The sequence below is a fragment of the Polypterus senegalus genome, chromosome 6 (assembly GCF_016835505.1).
Source record: "Polypterus senegalus isolate Bchr_013 chromosome 6, ASM1683550v1, whole genome shotgun sequence".
NCBI classification, from domain to species: domain Eukaryota; kingdom Metazoa; phylum Chordata; class Cladistia; order Polypteriformes; family Polypteridae; genus Polypterus; species Polypterus senegalus.
Window position 1 is genome coordinate 127,822,496 of NC_053159.1, and position 25,231 is coordinate 127,847,726.

A 25,231-nucleotide genomic window follows, 5' to 3' on the forward strand; every position below is an offset into this window, starting at 1 on the left:
TGAGTGCGGCAACGCACTGTAACACTCCCAACTGCTCTCTTCTTTGGACTAAAATCGTCAGTCAGTTTATAATTTAATGGCGATGGATACAGTAAGAGATTGTACAGATATGCACAGGATCAAAGCTTTTGGGCAGAGTAATCCATCACCAGGATAGCTAGCCAATCCCATGTCAGTAATGGCACATGTCCTGAAATCCCACTTGTGATTTCAACATAAATAATGGCCTGTCGGAAGCACCAAGAAAAAATTAATGATGTAGAAAATGACATCCAAGAGAAAGACATCAGAAAGAAGGAAACCATTGATTCTGGATGGCTAACTCGTGCATTACGCTGATGGCTAAATGAACTCTTTGAGGTCTGAATATTTTTTCCAAAAACCTGTGTCTGAAAATCACACAGAGCAATGGTCGCACACATAAATTAACAAAAAATGTCTGTTGCTGCGTGCTGTGGTTGCGGTTTGTGCCTGTTTGGTGTCTCTGGCAGCAGCATCTGCACAGAAGCAGCTCGATGGCCAGCAGCAATGAACAGCGGGCCGACTGCTTGGCTGTCCTTGCACGCTGGTGTGACACGATCTGGTTTGTACCTCTTGTTATCGTAAGTGGCGGTCCTCCAAGGCAAACGTTGCTGTAGGGGCATCAGATACAAAAACATATTCAGCACCATGAGCAGCTGGGGACCAATCAGCTGCACCTTGCGTTCGTTCTCCATCTCCATCTCCAGATTGTTTGCATCAAAATCGGAGTCTAACAAGTCAGAGTCCAATTCAGTGATAATACGCAAAACGTCATCCACAGAGTATTTTGCTTTGCGCATTAGGTCTCCCACCAGATGGCGATGCCATTTTAGAGGTTGTTTGCTCTTTGCTACTCATGCATGTGCAGGGAATCGAGGTCAAATCAATAAAGCTAACTTTCCTTCTAGCAAATAGTCGAAATAAAACATAACAGCGAGTTTTGTTGCAGTTTACAACTGGTTTCTCTCTTCTACCCTTGAATTTCAACAAAGGTCGACATCTGCCCTGAAAGACTTAAAAAGCGGCCCAAAGGTGCCCTCTACACCATTGCAATCACTATTGAGCCATTGGCCATTCACTTTCGAAATGCATTAGAGGGGAAGGGGATTAACAGAAAATGTCACTGTATGCAGATGATATGGTACTGTATATATCAGACCTACAAACCTTCACCAGTAGTCCCTAAACTTCAAAAGACACCTGGACTCAAAATCAATTTCAATAAAAGTGTGCTTTTTCCAACACTAGACTGGACATCTGTTTCAGGAGAAAATATAAAGATATTTTTCAACACAATTTTCCTGCCAGCTTGGAACAGAAGGTCAGCCCTTCGTCTCACATTAGCAGGAAGAATCACTACTGTCAAGAGCATCCCCATATACATCAAAAATTTGTTCTTTAAGAAATTAGATTATAACCGAGTTTATCTGGAATTCAAGATATCCACACATTCAAAAGGCAACTCTATAGCAAATGGTGGCATGGCACTACCTAACTTTCAATTTTATTACTGGGCAACAAATATATAAGCTACTAGCTGAAAACACAGTGTTGCCCGGGAGGAAAATAAAGTGTTTTTTTTTTTTTTTAATTGTGTCAGAAAAATATAATAAAAAAAAAAACACAACTTTAAAAATAAATGAACAAACAGTGAAGACTCACTAATGTGATTGTCTTGTGGTCTTGTATGTATTTTATCATCCAGTTGACGCTCGGAACCAGACAACTTTAATTTCAAAAGCTGCAGGGGCGCGGTGGTGCTCAAACATAAACAGTGCTGGCAGTCACCTCCAGTTCGCCCTCTGGTGGTCGTTCTGAGTGTCACCTGGATGATAACATGCACACAAGACCACAAGATCAATGGGGGTGGGTTAGGGCTACGGTATTTTTAGTCAACCAATGAGAAACAATGTGTACCAAGTTTCATGAAAATCGCTCCAGCTGTTCGGACGTGATGCTGGAACAAACACACACACGTACATTGACTTTTATGTGTATAAAGACCTGAATAACGACACAAATTGATGAATATACCCAAGTCTCATCTGCAATAGAAATAAAATCTTGCTATACTTTTTGTATGCCCTGCTTTGTGCCCCATTAAATACTAATCAACTGTCCATCAATCATTCAGAATACAGAATCAATGTAGGAAGCATTTCAAAGCAGAGAAGCTTTTATCTGTTGCACGTCTACATAATAATGACCATTTTCTACGGTCTTAAACCTACACAGTATTTAATGTTTGAAAAACGACAGTTACAGAACTGTATATAGATATATTTTTTTTGCATGTGATGAGGAATTAAACTTCAATGTTAATGTCCCAGCATTACAATTTTTCCACTACTTTCAAATCAGAAATTTTGCTGAAAAGAACCTGCCTGATTTTCCACATCTCCCACTCATCCCTACTCCAGAAGAAAGACTGATCAGTCTTGAAGACTCAGACAGCATCTCGACATTTTAAATTCTCTCCTTTTTAAAGATCCTAGAGTATGGTGAGCAAGGACCTTTCACTTAACATCTCAGAAAAGGAGCGGAAGGCAGCCATGCATAGAATACACTCTAGCTCCATATGTGCAAAATATTCCATCATTCAACTTCAAATATTTAATCAATCACATTTACCTTGTTTAAAATTGTCCAAAATCTATTCAGGGCAAGATCCAACCTCCATCATCATTGCCACATAGGACCTAACATGCTGAGTCACTATGTGGAGTTCTGAAGAGTGACGGACATTTTGGGCCTCACTCATATGTACTTATACAGAGTGACTGGCATCACTCGTAAGTAATTGTGTGAATAGGATCTGTGTGTGTATGCATTAAGCTCAAGGTGTGACAGCAGACCACACTAGTAGCGAATGTCGCAAGTCTCACTCATCCCTCAATAATGCGGAGCAATCAAACAAAAAGGATAGACATAAGCCAAAAACTGGAAGTGATCACTTTTTCCTGCAGAGTAAACGTACCCTTAGTCACCATATTTAAACCTTTGCATGGTTTTATAAAATAATAAAAATGCAGAAATTGCATGGTAACTGCCCATTTTTCATGATTTCAGACACCTTCTACCACAACTATTGTATTCTTTGGTTTACCAAAAGGGAAGGTGCTACTAAATCCAATGATAGAATACAGAAATAAGACCTTATTAGTGGCACCCTTAACACTGTTACTCCTAAGGGTGAAATTCCAGAGAGCTGGTGGAACACAAATCACCAAGGTTCATGTAAGTGGGGGAAAATAACACTAGTTGACAGAACTTCAAATACTGTCTGCTGTACAACTCATTGAAAAAATATTAAACATGTCCTTTCACTAAACATTTTTAATCTTGCTCAAGGGATATCACGTGTGGCAGAAACGCCTACATTTGTACTTAGAAAACAAATGAACTCCAGTTGGACTGCTCAGTAAATGTTTCCATGCTGTAACAATAAAATATGAAAAAAATCCAATCTTAGCAGGTTCTTTTGGAATTCCAACTTCAAGGTGAGGTTGTCATTTCAGGGAAGGGGGACGGAGGTTTCAAAGTAAGGCAGTACAAGTAATACGCACTGAGCATAGCACCAGAGAGGGAAGAATCTCACTGTCCTCCGCACATGTGGCAGTGCTGACCCACTCCACCTATGAACATGCGTGTGCCGGCTGTGTGTTCAATAATACATAATAAGACCTCCACCGAAAACAAGCCCTAGTCCAGATCGTCAGCTGAAAAGTAAGGCGCCTAAGGCCAGTTTTATACTTCACGCTATGCGATGCATGTACCTGAAACATCCATTAAATTCCGAGGACATCTTGGGCAAGGCCCTTAACCTGCAGTTGCTCCGTCCTGTGTATGACGTTAATCTGCATCCAACCCTGCATGTAGGCCCTCCAACCTGCAGGGAAAAACTTGGGGGTTGGTGGCAGAACTGGCACTCCAGCCACCATAAAAAAACCTCCCACTGTTCCACTCCGTCTGAACTTGTGTGGTGCTGAGGTGGCATCCGCTGGCATGGCTGCACTCGGGTCCTAATCTGGATCCTGAGTTGGTTTGTTGTGTGGTGCGTGCTCCTAACCTCTTGCCACAGCATCTCAGAAAAGGATGTTTAATGATTACATCCATCATTTCAGGGATGCGCCCATTCCAGCAGCATCGCCGCAAGACAGAAACAAAATCCCTGAGCACAAGCACACACACATACACTGGCGTCATTGTAGCTTCACCAAATCCCCAAACATTCATCATGTCTTTGGATGGAAAACTGAGCACACCGTGGAAACCCACCAGAAAAACATGCAAATTCCAGGCAGGGATCACAAGGGACGCGACTCCCTGCGAGACAGCAGCTATTAATAGTATTCGTTATTTAAACAAAGTTTAACGATTTATCTGTAAATGTAACCTACATATTTAATGCATTTCATAATGAAATTGATATCAAGTATCAATCTAAGAATTCTAAGTGTGCAGAGAGCTGAATAGAGGGGGTCCTCGGGTTACAACACAGTTCCGTTCCTACAACAGTGATGTAACCCAAATTTTGGTGTAAGTCGAAACACACCCTAATCTTAAGTCACTTACCTATCCTAACAATCTAGAACATAAAAACACAACGAAGCCACAGAAAAAGGACATAAATATACCGTACTGTACACTGTACTGTAGGAACAGAAAAAATGAGTGTAAAAAAAAATCCTTACCTTTATTCCTTCTCACGTCTCAATTTTTTTAAGTTTTTATGGGAGTGAGCGTTGTAAACTCGAAACGTTTGTATTTCGAGACTTTGTAACTCGAGGACCCCCCGTATTATAAATTTAATGTGTTCTGTGTGGTGATGAATTGCTGCTTGCCGCTGCTGTCAGGTCAGGAGGGAGCCCCAGAAGCACGTAGCGATTTAACAACTGGGTCGGTTTTAAGATGACGTTTACGATGGTCTGCTTTCATGACAAAGTAAACTATGGGTTAAAGTGAACATGTTGAGTTTAAAGCTGGAATTTCCATTTTAATCACAAAATAGACATTTTCATTATGTCTTAGTTTTTTTTTCTCTGTGGCTCAAATACCTCAAATCCAAAGTACATTCTGATGGTACAAAGTGCAAAAAAAAAAAAGACGACATAGAAGACGCTATATGAGACTTTTAAAATGTATCGTGCCATCACTTTGGGGAATATGTGACGCCTGAATATAAAGGCAACATGAAAACATTTGTATGTCGGCGTTGTTTTTCACCACTCAGACCATTCATCGCACATCGATCCCAGAGGATCCTAAAAGCGGCTGGAATTCAGGGTTTGAATGTGGAGAGTCAGGACGATATTCCAGAAGATGACATGACTGTATTTGGATAAATGTATATTTTTTGTACATGAATAAACATAAGATATCCCCTGAAAATAAGCTCTAGTGCATCATTTGAAGCAAAAATTAATACAAGACCCGCTCTTATTTTCGGGGAAACACGGTATTACATCCTTTCCACTGAAGAGCACATTTCTTAAGGCATTCCTTGAATGTCACTGTCGAGTCTCATGTCTTTGTCATCTCTTATAACCTGTAAAGTCCCTCCAGCCCACATCAGCGTGACTCTTGCCTTATGCCCAATGCCACCAGGATACTTTCCTTGCAACAGGAAAAACTGGTGAAGAAATGCATTAACAAAGAAAACCATAATGAACACAGCATGAGTTATTATATTTAGCTTATTAATTTTTTAAGATTGCAAAATATTTCTTCAATTATTTAGTTTTTTCTTTTATGTGCACGTATGCAACTTGCCTCATTGGGGCACACATTGAGACAGAGGCAGGTCTGCCAACTTTAAACCACAAAGTTTAGTGCCTTAGCCGCTACTCTACAGTGCCTGACTGCTGATATATAAAATGGCAGCCCGGGCGCAGTTGAAATGCTGCGTTTTATTCCTTAGCCTTCTTGGTTCAATACTTGATGCTTCTCTCGTTTTATTTTTCAGACTTTTCTCCCCAAGAATACTTAAGAAGATGTTGTTATGTATGCAAAAGGCGCCAAAACTACTACAAGAAGTCCTTTGATAAATTTGACAAGGACAGGGATGGTTTGCTCTCGTTTAAGGTAAGAGCAGACATTTTATGATTTAACTATTTGAATGCATTCCTTGCGTCGTCACTGTAGCTGGCCTTTACTTTTCAGTTGTATTTTAGAATTTGAACACCTTTTTTTAGTATACAAACTACCAAACACTTTTCATATTTCCATCCCAGGCCTATACTGGGATGCACTTGTGCACATGCGGCGCATCACCCGGACCTACAAGTCATCAGACCCTAAACAACGTTCAAAACGTCAAGACAATAGGCGGCTGTGCTTGTGATTTTATAACATTCATGCATGTTACACAAATAATTACATTGAAAAAACTTTGCTTATGATCTTTACTCCTCAGCAGTATATTTGTCTTTCATATGTTGATGCCGACTTCTTTTGTAAGTTGCCTTTTAATAAGTATGTGCTAAGCAAATAAACATAACAAATGTCCCATCACTGCATTGTAAGGGGCGACTCCACGCTGCCTTTGCATGCTTTACTTGTCTCACATACACAGACCTTGAAAACAGCCGGCCGTTACGTTAGGTGCCGATTCGGACAGTGCAGAGATCAGTTGTCACGTCCTACTTCACCTGGCTTTGGTTACAGAGATGTACAGGATGTGTGAAGGCTTACAAATTGAGATCAAATTATTCACTGTTAATGGGATGTATGCGACTGGAGGCGAGTTTTGTACAGGTGTCTGCTGCGACTCTTTGTACCAGAACATGGGGTCCTGCCGAATGCTGCTCCATCTTCACTTCTCCTACCTACCTACCTGTGAATCTGGCATAAGGCACACTTGGCCCTGATGGGACACTGGCTGCATCATTCATGCATCTGCATGCAGCATAGACTGGTAGGTGCTATGGATTACTGTGTTAATTTGGGATTTAAATAAAAATAAAAAATCACATAACCTCAGTTTAACAATTAAACAACCAATGCAATGTAACCTTTAAATAAACACGATTAAGAAAAAGGTATTTCTATATGATAAACTGGTGTGCTGCTTTTGCTTTGCATCCCATCCCAGTTTCTTTTCTTGGGTTTGCTCCCCTGGTTTCAGGCCAGCACGGCACCTGTTGGCGAGAGCTCACTGGCCACCACGGGGACTCGCACTTACTGATCTGCTGCTTCCTGTCCAATCCGTCAGCTCACATCTGCACTTGCCGAAGCGCTCCGACTCAAATGGTGTCCAGAGAGGCAGACACCAACCTAAGAGGGCTCCCTAATCTTAACAGAGTGTTTAAAAGGATCTTCAGCAACAGAAATAGCACAACTTACCAGCCCGAAATAACCATTAACATGCATTTGTTAAAAAAGGAACATGACCTCTTCAGATGCTCAAGATACTCAACTCATTACACAGAGTTTATATTGAGTTAAGGATTTTATGTTCTTTTGGAAGCACAGAAAACAGTTTATTAAGAATTAGAAAATATTTGTAGTGGAAGACAGGAACAAGTGTGGGTATGCGATGCTGCACACACTGGTGTACTGGGACTCTTAGCAGGTGCAGTGGATGGTGTAGTTTCTTCTCAGCTCTGCTTATCGTGATGTGTAGAAAGACACTGAGCTGAACAGAGCAGTCCACCTTGATCTTCAGAAATGTGCTCCAGCTCCTGCAGAATTCTCAAGACAGAATCAGGTACAACTCCAGTTCAATTCAGTTTGTTCCAAAACAGATTGTATGGCTTTTTGGGTGAAGACCATACAGAACACTTTTTAGATTTCATCCACCACATGCCAGCAAGCCACCCTAGGCCTGACTCTGGGTTAACTGTATTTACTCAACTCGGGGTTAATGCCAAATGGGTTAAAGCACTTAGAGAGTCCAATACCCTGTTCACATTTCTTCAAAGCAGCACGTTTTTAAATGGGACAGGCAGAAGAGTTTTCCACACCCAAGACCCACCAAAATGCAGTACTGCACATTGACTTGAAGTATAAATATGCAAACTGGATCCAGAGAAATACAGCAGAGCATGGTTTGCTCTGAAAAGGGAGCACCAACCGCCCAGTCCATTGTGCGATGTCTACCATGAAGGCGATGCTCGATATTTTCTTCTCTCATGAGAGAATCGTGACATCTACACAAAGAAATGTTTAGCTGGAGTTTTCCAAAGTCTGAAGAAATGTCACCCCAAGTGCAAACTGCCTGACTGGTTCCTTCACCGCAACACTCCTGCACATGAATCCACCAAAACTATCCGCTTAGTTGGTGCCCCTGGCATGAACCTTTTGGATGTCCCACCTACTTGCCTGACCTGGCACCTTGCGATTTTTGGCTTAAGGTCAACATGTGTGGAAAATGCTACAAGGATAGAGAAGATGTCACCAAGGCAAAGAATAGAGAGCTGGCACAGCTGAAAAAAAGCATATTCTTCTGGGAGTGTTTTGAAAAATGGATTCACAAGTTACAAAAGTGCCTTAAGGTCAGTGGCAATTTGAAGTAGAGAATGAATTCGGTTTCTGGGAACCAATATTTTGGGTACATCTCCTTTGGTTCTATTAAAGTGGGTGGTCGTTTAGAACTCCGCACATACATAAATAGGCACAGCAATGGACTGGCACCTTAGGAGGTGAAACCACTGTGAGCCACTCACTGTTAATCAACTAATGAGCCGCATATACGGCTCATATTGGGTCTGCTGCACATGAAAACTAAAACGTACAAGCTTACCACAAGTTCACTACCAGTAGTGGGAACCACCACAACTACAAATATCTGCCATTTTAAACGGCCATTTCACACCAGTATCGATTTACAGGTGATCTCTCAGGATTAAAGTTACACTCGGGTATTAATGACTGCGAGTGAAGGACAAAAGAAAATAGGAAGTTCACCTTGTTGTCCACTTGTCTGCATTATGTAGAACAGAAATGAGTGTGAGAAAGGAGAGGCTTGGCAGAGTGGCACTTCAAACGCCTGAGCATCTTCCTCAAGGACAGTCTGAGAGACCTGATGGAAACCGTGCACTGCTGCATGAGTAACAGCTGTTCATTTTCTTTTGTTAAGGAGATGGAACGTGCGCTCAGTGACGTCTACACCAGTGACATCTCGCCAGAAAAGGTTCAGCAGCTCACAGAGCTTATCCTTGCCAATGATTCCACAGTGTTCGACTGTGCTCTGTTCTCTGCCACGTGTGCACTTTCAGAGCGCCTTTTCTACACCTGCTATGTGTGAGTTTCCTGCCAGCCATTTTATTTTCCTTTCTCTAGATTTTAACAGCTTATGGTTTTATTTTCTAAAGTAATACACGTGTCCTGGTTTATATACAGTAGTCTTTCTTGGAATCTTAAGACGTGTGAGCAATCTTCCAAATTAGGCCTCCATTCATTTAAAGCAATAGAGTCATTGGCTCCTCGTCATCTTTTTCACCTATATATTATTTATATATATATATATATATATATATATATATATATATATATATATATATATATATATACTCAGCAAAAAAGCGTCCCTTTTCAGGACTGTGTATTTCAACAATAATGTTTTAAAAATCCAAATAACTTTACAGATCTTCATTGTAAAGGGTTTAAACAATGTTTTCCATGCATGTTCAATTAACCATAATCAATTAATTAACATGCACCTGTGGAATGGTCGTTAAGACCTTAACAGCTTACAGAAAGTAGCATTTAAGGTCACAGTTCTAAAAACGCAGGACACTAAAGAGACTTGTCTACCGACTGTGAAAAACACCCAAAGAAAGATGCCCAGGGTCCCTGCTCATCTGCGTGAACGTGCATTAGGCATGCTGCAGGGAGGCATGAGGACTGCTGATGTGGCTAGGGCAATAAATTGCCATGTCCGCACTGTGAGACGCCTAAGACGGCGCTACAGGGAGACAGGAAGGACAGCTGATCATCCTTGCAGTGGAAGATAGTGTAACAACACCTGCACAGGATCAGTACATCCGAATATCACACCTGCGTGACAGGTACAAGATGGCCACAACAACTGCCCGAGTCACACCAGGAACACACAATCCCTCCATCAGTGCTCAGACTGTCCGCAATAGGCTGAGAGAGGCTGGACTGAGGGCTTGTAGGCCTGTTGTAAGGCAGGTCCTTACCAGACATCACCAGCAACAACGCCGCCTATGGGCACAAACCCACCTTCGCTGGACCAGACAGGAGTGGCAAAAAGTGCTCTTCACTGATGAGTCACGGTTTTGTCTCGCCAGGGGTGATGGACGGATTCGTGTTTATCGTCGAAGGAATTGAGCACGTCTGGGACCTGTTGGATCGCAGGGTGAGGGCTAGGGCCAGTCCAGGAACTTGCAGGTGCCTTGGTGGAAGAGTGGGGTAACATCTCACAGCAAGAACTGACAAATCTGGTCCAGTCCATGAGGAGGAGATGCACTGCAGTACTTCAAGCAGCTGGTGGCCACACCTGATACTGACTGGTACTTTTGATTTTGAGGCTCCCTTCATTCAGGGACACATTGTGAAACATTTTTAGTTTATGTCTTATGGTGTTGACTCTTTTAGTGTTCATACAAATATTTACACATTAAGTTTACTGAAAGTAAAAACAGTTGAAAGTCAGAGGACGTTTCTTTTATTGCTGAGTATATATATATATTATTATTTATTTTAATATTTGCTCCTCACAGAACTGAAGACACAGAGGATGAGGAAAACAAGCAGAAGCATAAAGTGGAAGAAGCCGATTTTTGCTCCCTTTTATCAAAGATCAAGAGCTATAACATCACAGCTGAAATGAAGAGGCTCCTGAGCCTCCTGTAGGTACTCTGAACATCTGAAACGTTTAACCGTTGCCACCAAAACTACAGACGAGATCTGCATTCATGCTGCAGTAATGTAGACCATTTGTGTCTAAATATTAAAGGCATTTTTTAAAGCACTTGTACTTATTTACATGTGAAAACCTGCACATTCATTTTGATAAGAGTATGTATGCATCAGTAAGATGATGCTGCTTTATTAAAATGATCTTTTGTGCATATTCATAGACATGGAACATGGATCACAACAACAATCAAGTAAGAAGATGGTGATCATTTAAATGGCACACACAACAGCCAAAACAAATAATCTACCTCGTAACAGCAAAGTGGCACATTTTTGGAAAACACACAACAAAAATCGGTAAGGCTGCTGAAAAAGGGATGGTGCACAGGAGGAGTAGGAATGCCCGTACCAGAGCACTGCAATCAGCTGACTTTACGAGGCAAATGCTATGGACTTGAATCACTCAAAAATAAGACGTAATGATGTTTAATTTAGGTTGTTTTATTTTAAGTTTAATGTTAATTCCATGCTGTGTTTCAGTAAGAACAATACAGATTCTGTATCGGTGGCTCCAGTCAGATATCCAGTAGTACAAATTAGCTTCAAGTTACACGTACTGAACGAGAGAGAGAGAGAGAAAGAGAAAGAGAGAAAGTGGGGGATAAAGGAAGAAAAATACAAACTGAATTATCACACGCACGCACGCACGCAGGCAGGCAGGCAGGCAGACTTGGAAACCATGGCCAATATGGACCTGCTATGGGCTGGGAACTGGGAATGGTGGGACAGGTGTGTTGAAGGAAACAAAGCAGGAGAGGGATCCTTTGGATTTTTAAAACTGCTACCAGCCATCCTCTGAAATCAGCAAGACTGTGCGCATACAGTATTTTAGCACATAAAATACAGTCCATAACACTACAAAACATTACAATAACCACTAAGTTGTAAAAGTTAAGTATTTTGCTCCACATGGATATTCAACATTCTGCCAACTTCCTTTGAAAGACTGTAACAGAAGTAACAACAAAGGGCACTTTTCAGACTCACAGGCCTTTACTAATCTGCCATTGATGTTTTCACTAACACAGAAATGTTACAATTCCCACATCTAGTTACAATAGATGTTTTGGTAATAAATGCTTTTTAATATTTATTAAAAAGACCTACATCCAAGAAAGAGATAAAATGCTGGAAAAAACCATGAAGCAAACCAAGTGTATTTCAACTAATAACATCAAGACAGCTTGTACCAGAGAAAAAAAATCCACAGACACTCCAGCTTTTCCTTTCAAAAAAGAAAAAGGAAAAAAAAAAAAAAAAAAAACTGGGTAAAATTTTCAAATAAAATAATAAAAAAGGAAAAAGCAACCCTATTAGGCCCAAGTGGGCACAGACCTAACTGAGAACCAGCGTTAAGTCGAATTTGGCGATTCTCAGTGCAACGTTAGGGACTCGTGAAGAAGGTGGCTTTAAAGGGGTGAAATGGATTTCATTGGCTGTGGCATCTCACTGGTTTTCATCTTCCACATCCTGCAATGCTTCTTTGCTTTGTTCTTCACCTAAATTCATAAAAAGAAAAATATTAAAAAGGACTCTGTACTCAGACTTGTTACAACAAATTAGACAGGTTAAAATTTTATTTCAGTAGAAAAGAAAAAAAAACAGGGCAAGCGCCTCTGGAAATTTAGGATCCCCACTAATCAACTGCAAGATGCCAATCGCCAAACATTTACAATAGAACCCTAAAAAAAAAACCCACAAATAAAGAGATCCACCATTAACTGTCACAACATGGCTGCTACCTTGTCAATGTATGTATGGAATGGTACTTTGATTTACAATTTGGATACTCAAGATATTAAAAAACACATCCTGGAATGTATTAAATATGCAGGGTTGCAGAATGTCGTTTTACTGCTTTTCAAAAGCCCACCCTTCAGATTGTGGTGCTATATCTTCCCAGCTCCCACATAACTCTCTATTAGCAAATATCACATACAGTTTTTTACACTAAAACAGACAAATGAAATGTACTCTACACGCAGGAACAAAAGGGCCAGACAGATATATCCAAATATAGCTGACAGCTTGATGGAGGACAGATGGCAATGGCTCTAGACTTTTCAAAAAAGTCTGACATTACTAAAATTATCCATTTGCAAATATCCTTTTGGTTGATACCTTCATCTAAGACTTTACAAAATGAATACACGTACAATACAAAGGAGGCAGAGTTGTATCAAGATAATTGACCAAAACCACCCTTGGAAACAAGAAATAATGAGAAACACATACAAATACACTGCCTGGCCAAAAAAAAAGTCACCACCTTGATTTAACTAAGCAAATAGGTAAGCGGCTCCTATTGGATAATTACTGCATAGGCGATTATCTTTCAGCTGGCAACACGTTATTTAACCCCAACTGGTGCAATGAGTTGCTTCTCATTTCTTAAACAACCATGTTGAAAGACACATCTCGTGGTCGTGGAAAAGATGTTAGTCTGTTTGAGAAGGCTCAAATCATTGGCATGCATCAAGTAGAGAAAACATCTAAGGAGATTGCAGAAACTACTAAAATTGGGTTAAGAAGTGTCCAACGCATTATTAAAAACTGGAAGGATACTGGGGATCCATCGTCTTAAGAGGATGAAATGTGGCCGGAAAAAAATCCTGAATGATCGTGATCGGCAATAAACAAACGTTTGGTGAAATCAAATCGAAGAAAAAACAGTAGAACTCAGGTCTATGTTTAGTAGTGAAAGAGCGAGCATTTCCACACGCACAATGAAAAGAACTCAAGGGATTGGGACTGAACAGCTGTGTAGCCGAAGAAAACACTAATCAGTGAGGCAAACCAGAGAAAAGGCTTCAATTTGCTAGAGAGCATAAAGATTGGACTCTGGAGCAATGGAAGAAGGTCATGTGGTCTGAGGAGTCCAGATTTACCCTGTTCCACAGTGATGGGCGCATCAGGGTAAGAAGAGAGGCAGATGAAGTGATGCGCCCATTATGCCTAGTGCCTACTGTACAAGTCTGTGGGGGCAGTGCCATGATCTGGGGGTGCTGCACTTGGTCAGGTCTCTAGGTTCAGCAACAGTATGTGCTCCAAGACTGAGGTCAGCAGACTACCTGAATATACTGAATGACCAGGTTATTCCATCAATGGATTTTTTTCTTCCCTGATGGCACGGGCTTATTCCAAGATGACAATGCCAGGACTCATCAGGCTCAAATTGTGAAAGAGTGGTTCAGGGAGCATGAGACATCATTTTCACACATGAGTCCAGACCTTAACCCCATTGAGAATCTTTGGGATGTGTTGGAGAAGGCTTTGCGCAGCTGTCAGACTCTACCATCATCAATGCATCAAAAGATCTTGGTGAAAAATTAATGCAACACTGGATGGAACTAAATCTTGTGACATTGCAGAAGCTTATCGAAACAATGCCACAGCGAATGCGTGCCATAATCAAAGCTAAAGGCGGTCCAATGAAATAGTAAGAGTGTGTGACCTTTTTTTTTGGTGGCGACTTTTTTGGGCCAGGCAGTGTATATTGTATATTATAGTCTGCCTGGGAAAATGTGCATATGTAAATTAAGACACATCAAGGTAGACGAGTAGCATACCTGGACACGAGGGCCTCTTTTACAATAAATTTTCACAAAAAAAAAAAAAAAAAAATCCTGAAAATCAAATTATGTTGCAATGATACACAACACATCAGTGATATCTGCTGTTGAATATGTATTCGACCCCAAATAGCTTGGAGACTGTGCGACTGTTAACAATACAATAAGGGTAATGAAAACTGGTGGTGTAACCATTCAAGCAATTAATCCTCTAGCTTGTTAAGCGGCCCCCATCAGTGATTATTCAGGCCGGCTCTTAGGAACATACAACTGAGAAAGTGGCTTATTTGATGAAACCTCAAACTGACAAAATGAAGAAAAGGGAACTTTCTAATGATGTGAGAACCGCTGTGATTAAGAAGTTTAAAAATGGCAATGGTACCAAGAAGATTGCCATGGTCCTTAGCCTCAGTGTGTCCATGGCGAAGGCCATCATAGCAAAGTAGAAGACAACTGAAAGCATAGTGAACTGGCGTAAGTCAGACTGCCTTGTTAATAAAGAAAATACCAAGAAAACTAGTCAGAGAAGCAAAAGCAAATCCTAAGGTGACTCTCAGTGACCTGCAAAGCTCGGTATCTACAGCTGGAGTGGGTGTGCACAAGACTACAATGTTGAAGGTTTTGCACAGAGAGAGGCTGTATGGCAGAGTTGCCAGAAAAAGCCACTACTAAACAAATGTCATCTGAAAGCTCGATTAGAATTCGCCAACAGACATCTTGACGAGAGTCCTGCATTCTGGAGTCATGTACTTGGGTCTGACGAGACCAAAATTGAACTTTTTGGCCTCAACACAAAGGCATTTGCCCGGCAGATGGAAGGGACTGCCAATGATATGTCAAACGCCATACCTACCCATCAAGCTTGGTGGGGAGGAACATTATGCTTTGGGGCCGCTTCTCTAGGGCAGACACTGGGTTGAAGGAAGAATGGATAGTAAAAGTGGTATATCCAGATTTTGAAAGAAAACCTTTAAACATCAGTAATGAAATTGAGACTCTTGACGACGCTACCACATAACAATAACAAAGTTATTTTCCTCTGTTTATTCACTTGAGAACAGATTTAAAAATTGTAAAAATCAGGAACACTTCTCCTATATGTATTCTCTTAGAACATACTGAGAGTCCATATAAGATGTGAAATGAACAGCCAGTATATATGTTGCGGTCCAGCCAACTAAAACGTTTGATCAATTCCTCATAGGCTCATAAAGCCCGCCAAGAACTGCAGAACTACAGTATGAGCAAAGACTTCATCACAAGCTTTTTAAAAGGAACAGCCCCTTCTGAAATATGACAGTACAGTACAAATTCTGTATAAAACAACGTTTCGAAATATACACACACAAAAGAGCATGGACGGCCTAGATAGGTGCTGTGTCAGGATAGACAGATTGCTTCTATGAGAAGTGCCAAGCTGGCATCATTAATGGATTTAAAAAAAAAAAATAAAAAAATATATGCCGCAACTGGATCATTTCTGCCATGTCTAAGAGTAATTCAACAACACTTTGCTCAATTAAGACGCATACACTGTGCAGAAATTTCCACACAACTCCTCTACTGTGGGCTGTATTGCAGAGGAATACGAGGATAAATACAGAAAGGGGGTCAGTTTTGTTTACAGGTCACTAAGGAACTGGCTATGCCTTATAGGAAGCAGAGGAATTTCATTATTGCCATTTTCATCCATTATTTTTATTATTGGCATTATTTTTCTATTTGTCAACTTTTACTACTGTTAGCTATTTACAGTCATGAAAAAGTTTGGGAACCCCTCTCAGCCTGCATAATAATTTACTTTCAACAAAAAAAGATAACCGTGACATGTCTTTCATTTCCTAGGAACATCTGAGTACTGGAGTGTTTTCCAAACAAAGATTTGGAGTATAGCAGTATTTAGTTGTATGAAATTAAATCAAAGGGGAAAACTGGCTGTGCAAAAATTTGGGTCCCCTTGTAATTTTGCTGATTTGAATGCATGTAACTGCTCAATACTGATTACTTGCAACACCAAACTGGTTGGATTAGCTCATTAAGCCTTGAACTTCACAGACAGGTGTGTCCAATCATGAGAAAAGGCACTTAAGGTGGTCAGTTGCAAGTTGTGCTTCCCTTTGACTCTCCTCTGAATCCTCAAAGCAACTCTCAAAAGATCTGAAAACAAAGATTGTTCAGTATCATGGTTTAGGGGAAGGCTACAAAAAGCTCTCTCAGAAGTTTCAACTGTCAGTTTCAACTGTAAGGAATGTAATCAGGAAATGGAAGGCCACAGGCACAGTTGCTGTTAAACCCAGGTCTGGCAGGCCAAGAAAAATACAGGAGCGGCATATTCGCAGGATTGTGAGAATGGTTACAGACAATCCACAGATCACCTCCAAAAGACCTGCAAGAACATCTTGCTGTAGATGGTATCTGTATATTGTTCTATAATTCAGCACAATTTACACAAGGAACATCTGTATGGCAGGGTGATGAGAAAGAAGCCCTTTCTGCACTCACATCACAAACAGAGTCGCTTGTTGTATGCAAATGCTCATTTAGACAAACCAGATTAATTTTTAGAACAAAGTGCTTTGGACTGATGAGACAAAAATTGAGTTATTTGGTCATAATAGAAAGTGCTTTGCATGGCGGAAGAAGAACACCGCATTCCAAGAAAAACACCTGCTACCTACTGTCATATTTGGTGGAGATTCCATCATGCTGAGGGGCTGTGTGGCTAGTTCAGGGACTGGGGGTCCTTGTTAAAGTCGAGGGTCAGATGAATTCAACCCAGTATCAACAAATTCTTCAGGATAATGTTCAAGCATCAGTCACAAAGTTGAAGTTACGCAGGGGTTGGATATTCCAACAAGACAATGACCCAAAACACAGTTTGAAATCTACAAAGGCATTCATGCAGAGGGAGAAGTACAATGTTCTGGAATGGCCATCACAGTCCCCTGACTTGAATATCATCGAAAATCTATGGGATGATTTGAAGCAGGCTGTCCATGCTCGGCAGCCATCAAATTTAACTGAACTGGAGAGATTTTGTATGGAAGAATGGTCAAAAATACCTCCATCCAGAATCCAGACACTCAAAGGCTATAGGAGGCGTCTAGAGGCTGTTACATTTGCAAAAGGAGGCTCAACTAAGTATTGATACAATATCTCTGTTGGGGTGCCTAAATTTATGCACCTGTCTAATTTTGTTATGATGCATATTTTCTGTTAATCCAATAAACTTAATGTCACTGCTGAAATACTACTGTGTCCATAAGGCATGTCATATTAAAAGGATATCCAAAGAATTAAGAGGGGTTCCCAAACGTTTTCATATGACTATATAATCTCTTTCTACCTTGCCTTTCTTACTACTCAGGGTATGTTGAAGGAACAAGAATTTTCATCAGGATTAACGTTTTATGTTAAACTGAGATCTGCAATCTTAAAATAGACTTATTCCAGGGGTCCTCGATCAAGGACCTGGAGGACCGCAGTGACTTGCTTAATAAGAAGCTCTTATTGCTCAAGTAACACTTCTGCTTCACTTTAGTTGTCTCGCTTGTTAAGATTTTGAACCCTCATTGCTTATTCTAGTCTTGAACAGCCGTACTCTCAATTTTTAATGGTTCCTTATTAACAGTAAGATATAAATGACAAAAGAGACCAGCATTTCTCCATTTAGCTTGTTACCATTTATACCTGTGTATATTTATCATGCCCCGCTAGATTTAATTAAATACTTGTAAGGAAAGTGAAGAGATAAAAGTGAAGGACTGAGAATTACTCATCCACTTTAGCCTTCAAATCATTTGGATGATATCAATAGAAAGGGAAAGAAAATCTATGATTTGAGAATGACCTGACATAGCAGAGTTAAAGAACTAAGAAGCCATGAAATTCTTCTATCTAAATTATTATTATTTTTATCTAAATTATTGCTTTCTAATTAAGCAACTGGGTTAGAACAAAAACCTGCAGCCACTGCGGCCCTCCAGGAATGTGATTGAGGACCCCTGCCTTATTCTCACTATTTTCACTCATCTTATTAATCAAGACTTGTGACAACAGGGAGATTGTGTTTCTACACTGACCGGTAAAACGTTTGGCGTGATTTCCTCCTAAAGCAAAAGCAGTAAAAATTTAAGTAAAAAGAATCCGCAGCAAATTGTAAATATGAACCCCCACTCCCACCCCAAGGCCTAAACTGTAAGTCTGTATCAATCCCCACCATGGGTGGACCCTATATTTAATTTACCTTAACACCATGAATGAGGACGAAACTCTAGCACTCAAAACAAAAGAGCCAAATATTTTCCAATAACCCTAAAGACCATAATTCTTCTCCACTATCCATATGGAAGCCTAGATAATACAGCCATACACAAAACAAGTTCACAGGACAGGCAAACACTTGCTTTATTGATATAACAAATGTCAACTTCACTATATCTTCAGGAGGAGTAAACAAGTGAAGTGAAGTCTCCATTTTACCACCCATTCTTTTATGCATGTGTTTACCTATACAACAAGCTAAGACAGTTAAGGTAGTCTGTTTACACCAGCACCTTGTATTTTGAGCATGATCACAAAGCATTATTTCATGACAACACACTGCATGCTACAGAAATAATTTATTCAGGACAAAGGTAAAAATATGCCAAACTTTTTATAATTATAAAAAATCTTCCTAAAAGAGAGTTTACAGTGACGGTGGGGCCCTTAACTGGGAGCCACTTATTGTTCTAATAAAACATGATTCATTCCCCGTTAGAGTGTTCAATTCCTACATGTGATATTTCAAACATTGCAGATTTCCCTTTTGTCAAAGAATTTACAGTAGCATGCAAAAGTCTGGGCACCCTTGCTTAAAATGTCTGTTACTTTTGGCTTGTATCACAGCTTGGGTGTTACTAGCCAAGAATCGTTCAGTTCTTACTCGAGGTATTTTCACCCATTTCTCCTTGCAAAAGGCTTTTAATTCTGCAATATTCTCCGTGTATTTAAGGTGCGCTTCGGATCATTATCTTTTAGTGGGACCAATCCCCTTTTAGCTTCAACTTAAAAAAAAAAAAAAAAAAAGATGGTGCAACGTTTGCTTCCAGAAATTGCTGGTATTTAAATCCATTATTCCTTCTAGCAATGATAAGGAAGTTATCTGTGCCACTGGCAGCAACACAACCCCAAAGCATGATCGATCCAGTGCCAAGCAGAATATTTGGAGAGGTCTTCCTTTCCTGAAATTCAGCACGCTTTTTTCTAATAACATACCTTTGCACATTGTGGCCAAGAAGTTATATTTAAACAAGTCCTGTGGACTGCTGACTTCAAGATGTTCATTTGCAGACTTCAGAAGCCGACTTTTGTGACTAGGATGCAGAAAATGTCTTCTTCGGGCCGATTCTACCATGAAGGTCATATTTGTTCATGGGTCACTACACAATACAACACTGCACCACCACCACTCCAGGGAATCTGCTAAATCTTCTGAGGGTCTTTTGTAGTCATATTGGGTCTACCAATCCAATGAGCAATTCTTTCAAAAATTTTCTTGGACCCTCCACCTTTCCGGTTAACTGCCACTTCTTAATAACATTAGGAATTGAGCAAACAGCTACCAGAAAACATTTTGCCATCTTGTAGCCTGCTCGCTCCTGCTTTGTAAGCATCAATTATTTTTCAGCGTGCTAGTGGAGCCCATGAGTGCTGATCGCTGGGATGGTTTGACGCTTTGCAATTTGGATCACTTGGAACAAGCCATAGTCCTAATGAGCTAATTAAGGTCCGAGACCTTGGTAAACATTACCTGTGACCTCAAACATCTTGGGGTGCCCAAATGTTTGCACGGCTCTCCTCTCCTTTCAATGTACACCACACTAATCTTGCATAATATGCTAAAAACAAACAGGTCATCTTTAACTTTATTCCTTTTGTTGATCAGTTCATCTTCTGCTCGCTTAAATTATTCACAGTAACAGACATTTTAAGCAAGTTTGCCTCAATATTGCATGTCACTCTGATGAAAGATGTACAATTGTTAAATTAAAAACAAAATAACTGACAAAATGCTAGAAACAAAATATTGTGTAGAATCACATGAACGGACCTGTTCAGTTTTTCAAACATTAAATCAAAAAAAAGTATGAAAGCAAAAACAATTCCCAAATTTGAAAAATGCTAATGAAAAACAAAAGCATTTTAGGGTTCTTATTAACTAAGCATTTTCAAAAAAGCAGAACAATTTGCAATTATTGTATTACACATCTAACTAAAATAAAATAATTCTACAAATCTGGGAACAAGTGCAAACATTCTGAGGACTTAAAAAAAGAGGTGCAACTGATATAAAATTTAGCTCAATCAGGTAAGAGCTTGATGTTAAATCAACATGCAGTTAGTGAAACAGAGTAAACCTTGAAAATTTATGTGCATCAAGCTCCTCAAGGCCGCACGCCTACAAAGATCAAATACATGAAGCAAAAACAGAGGGGATGTTTTCAACATTTTAATTTTTGTAGGCAACAGCTATAGTAAGCCTCAGTAGTAAAAATATCAGAAAATAATTCTAAATCTCTAGTTTGACAGCTACAACACAACAGCTTCTGAAACAGAGGTGAAACGAGTCTCCTAGTAAAATATCTTAGCTGAAATATTCAACACAACTACAATACAATATGCTAAAAAATAAGCAGCAGGATGACTATCATAGAAAGGTAAAATGTCTAAATCATTAAACACAACTAACTGGAATGGCAGACTCCTGACAATTTGGAGAAATGGGGAAAAAGCAGAAAATGTTGTCTAAACTTTCACTTTCCTCCTATGCATTTATCTAACATTTATGCTTGTGACAAAAGTAAGCATGCTCCGAGTGAGGCTTGCAAAAAAATCCATGCGGGGTAATGGAAAGTTCATTTTTACACTCAATAAAAGCAGGCAACATGAACATAACTAGAGAACTGAAAGATTTGAAAGTCAAGTCTTCTAAGTGGACTTGTAAGCTGGGGCCACTGACTTAGAATGGCATGGCCTGCTTACAAAGTCTGAGTCCTGGACAAGACGAGTGAAGCAGGTACATTTTATTGGCTGCTAGGTCCCACAGGCCTCCAGTTACAAACAAATACATTTATATATATATATTATATATATATATTATATATATATTATATATATATATATATATATATATATTTTTTTTTGAGTTGCCCAGTACAAAAGAAGCATTTCACTTGCATCAAAACAAACAGATGTCTGCAACATCTAGCTAACCTTTGTGTAAAATGGAAAGTAAATTCAAACAATGACATCTGTGAGAAGTTGCAGTGGAGTTAGTGAAAACAGAAGCACTAAGCCAGAATATTGACTTACAAAGTACAGTTTTTATAGGGAATGAACAGCTGTTTTTCCTTAGGAATCTATATGAATAAAGGAAGAAAGAAGGGACAACAGGAAGAAAAAAATGAGGGTAACATTAGAGTGTAGAAATCAAATCTGAAACAAGTATGAGTGACGTGTTTAATGCCACAAACACCCCTCCACCCCCAAATAAAAGACTTGTTTCGAGCAGCAAGGGCAAGAATGGCTTGAAATTTTCTAAAGTGGCAAACTTCACATTGATAAAAGCAAGAAAACACTGTGCTAAATGGGTTCTTGCCATTATTCTCTTTATATATGATATTATATTTTCCAGAGGTCAAGATATTTTAATCTGCCCACCTTAAGGGTGGAATACAGACTAAGAAAACAATCTCCTTCACAAAATTTCATACAAATTACTACAGTAGTCCTGTGTTATTTGTCTGAGCTAAGGGCTAAGAGATATTGAAACACCACTGTACTTTAAATGGGCTTTTTTAAGCATTCAGCAATGCAACAAAGCATATTCTGCAAGCAGAATTTAACTCCTAAAACCTTTAATTTCAGTAAAACTGTTACAAATCCGTTTAAAATGTTTTACTTCATTTATAAAGTCATTTCTACTAGTTTAACATTTTCACATTACCACTGAAACATCAACACATGCTCTTAAATAAGTTTCACTGCATCCGATAGACATCTTATGCATGACTGCTTAGATGGGCTTCTGTAATAATGCAAAACACACCAGTTTGAGATTTTCTCGGATATCAACAACTGTTATAACTCACTCTTACCAGTCTTGTATACGACAGGAACTCCAGTTTACAACTGATCAGCTACTGAACAGATTTCATGTGATTCTCCTCTCCTCCTTTCCCAAACTCATTAGGGCTGCAATGATTAGTCAATGTAATCGACGACGTTGACTACAAAAAATTGTCGACGCGTCAAACAGAACCTTCAAGAGACTCCAGTCACAAAGAACCACATTGGTTTTTGTAACTGCAATGCACTACATGAATGCCTGGGGGAAGTATTGTTTGTCATTGTTTGTCAAGACTGCACACAGTCTTAGCATCAAAGAAGAACGTCTGAGGAGAAGAATGTAGAGGAAAATAAACATGGTTGCAATGGTGAGTTGGATAGAGAGAGGGGGAAGGAGATGGAAAAAAATTGAGACGAAAACGGTCTAAAGTGTGGGAGCACTTCACTGAAAAAGGAAAAAAGTGGAATGCGGATTATGCAAAGCGGAGCTTTCTTTTCACGGCAGCACCACTGCGATGCATGAGCATCTGAAACGCAAGCATCTTCGAGCTGTGATGCCGCTGTCTCTCGAGAGGTACGTTTTAGCGAGTAAAGTTAGTGTCACGTGTTAACGTTGATGTTTGTACTATAATGTGTACATCAAGGTTTCGACAATGATAGATAACCCACCCCTGGATGGCAAATACTTTTTAGCCAACGTCACAATTCACAAAGAAAATGTGAAATTTTAATGGAACACTTTATTTTTTCTCATGCAAAGAGCATCTCAATTACTGCAACACTGATCATTTTACACACTGCAAATGAACTGTAAAAACTATATAAAAAAAAAAAAACTACTGTAACAATCTATTGTATGTTCAAGGTGCAACTGAAGCCAATTGATGAAATTCAGTAAATCACCGAGTCAACTGCGCTTGAAGTGGCAGTATGCAAACACACAGAGGTAAACGCTGATGACTGTAGGCTCATCCCCAGAGACAGTGCTGCTGCAGTTCGGCCGGGGCCGGCAGTGGTCACAAGCTGGCTGCTCAACGAATGTAAGGCACTGACTGATCAGCTCCGGCATGCTGCCAAATTGCTCTGTGAAGCAAATATAGCCGGTTGCGGGGTTCAATGAATGTGTGTCACTGAATATACTCGGCCCCGCCATCCTGGCAAATTGCACCGAGACACAACTACAGCCGGTTGTGGAGTTCAATGAATGTACGTTGCCGCATATACTCTGCTTCGGCGTGCTTCCAAATTGCACTAGAAACTGACTCTAGCCAGTTGCGTCTGTTTAAGGGCTAAGTGAATATAATTTCAGTAATGTTTGCTAACGTGTTTGGAGCTGTAGTAAACGAGTGAAAAGGAGTAGCTGAGACATCCTAGCTTTTTTTATTCTTTTTTCGTATAATATTTGAGTTCATATGAATAGTAAACCATTTCTAACATTAAGTAACTTGTGTTATGGAGTATATCAGTAATTAACATGTTACATATTTTAGTCCATTATTTTTTTATTTCGGCATAATACAGTACATCATGTGATAAACTACAACCCTTTTCCTTCAGAGTGTGATGATTAAAACATCTTTCTCTGTCTGCAAAATCATTCTTGTGTATTCCTGCTACCTCTACTCCCTCGGAGCGTCTCTTATCAGCAGCTGGGAACATTGTCTCAAAGAACAGAGCCAGCCTCACACCAGAGCATGTCGAAATGCTCGCGTTCCTCCACTGCAATCAGGAATATATGAACTGAATCTTTTATAAACTGTACAATATTTTATTTTTATTGAAACTTTATTTAAACTTTTGGACTATAAAAACACCCCAGTGGCCATTTTTGGTTAAGTTAAATGCACTTTGTTTATTTAAAGACCATGTGCACTTTAGTTTGTATTGTTTAATGTATTTCTTTTTTGTGATGGTCACACTAATATAAAACATCTGATTTTTAAATTCATATGTTTCACTGGTTATTTTAATTTATTATTAATTTTAATCGTGTTAATGCAGAGACATCAGAGTGACATTCACAGGTGGACAGACATGAGCAGATGAGGTAAGACATGCACTGGAGCCCAGAACAGGATGTGCAACCACAGGTCACAGGCATCAAAATAGTCAGCCATGAAATAATCGTGACTAATCAGGAAACAAATTGAACGATTAGTCGACTACCAAAATGATCATTAGTTGCAGCCCTAAAAATCATTAATGCTGAAATATTTCTAATGATTTGGTGGTGAGGTAGAAGCAGCGACTACCAGGAATTGTAAACAAAGCTTTTTGCTAAAACAATTTGTTGATGACTTCAATTAATGGGTAATTAAGACCAAATAAATTGATCACAAAGAACTAAGATTGTAGGGAAGATTGGCTGTACAACCTATCTATACACACCACAACACAAATACTGCAAGTAAAATTACGGACTCTTACCATCGCCTTGCATGTCTGAAGTCCATAGTGTCAGGTTATCACGTAATAACTGCATGATGAGTGTAGAGTCCTTGTAGCTTTCTTCACTCAGTGTGTCTAGTTCCGCAATGGCATCATCAAAAGCTGCTTTTGCCAGCCTAGTTTAAAGATGAACAAAGACATCGTTAATTAAACACATTTCTCATTCAAAATAGACTTTAGAATAAAGGCAA

General features: G+C 39.7%; 2 protein-coding genes across 3 annotated transcripts in view; one reads left to right on the forward strand and one right to left on the reverse strand.

Annotated features, from left to right (window-relative positions):
- Positions 1 to 10,888, forward strand: part of LOC120531591 — a 36,622-nt gene extending 25,734 nt beyond the window's left edge. The window contains exons 6-8 of the mRNA XM_039757137.1: positions 5,987 to 6,105; positions 9,101 to 9,264; positions 10,710 to 10,888. Coding sequence (XP_039613071.1) covers positions 5,987 to 6,105; positions 9,101 to 9,264; positions 10,710 to 10,842 — 416 coding nt within the window. The 3' untranslated portion in view covers positions 10,843 to 10,888. The remainder of the gene's footprint in view (positions 1 to 5,986; positions 6,106 to 9,100; positions 9,265 to 10,709) is intronic.
- Positions 10,889 to 11,328: 440 nt separating this feature from the next.
- ywhae1 (tyrosine 3-monooxygenase/tryptophan 5-monooxygenase activation protein, epsilon polypeptide 1) overlaps positions 11,329 to 25,231 on the reverse strand; it is a 55,780-nt gene continuing 41,877 nt past the window's right edge. Inside the window, exons 5-7 of one of the 2 annotated variants that reach the window (XM_039757136.1) lie at positions 25,020 to 25,156; positions 21,837 to 21,883; positions 11,329 to 12,407 (exon numbers count right to left, since the gene is read on the reverse strand). In XM_039757136.1, the coding sequence (XP_039613070.1) occupies positions 21,876 to 21,883; positions 25,020 to 25,156 (145 nt within the window). In that variant the 3' untranslated portion in view covers positions 11,329 to 12,407; positions 21,837 to 21,875. The remainder of the gene's footprint in view (positions 12,408 to 21,836; positions 21,884 to 25,019; positions 25,157 to 25,231) is intronic. The other variant, XM_039757135.1, reaches the window with a different exon arrangement.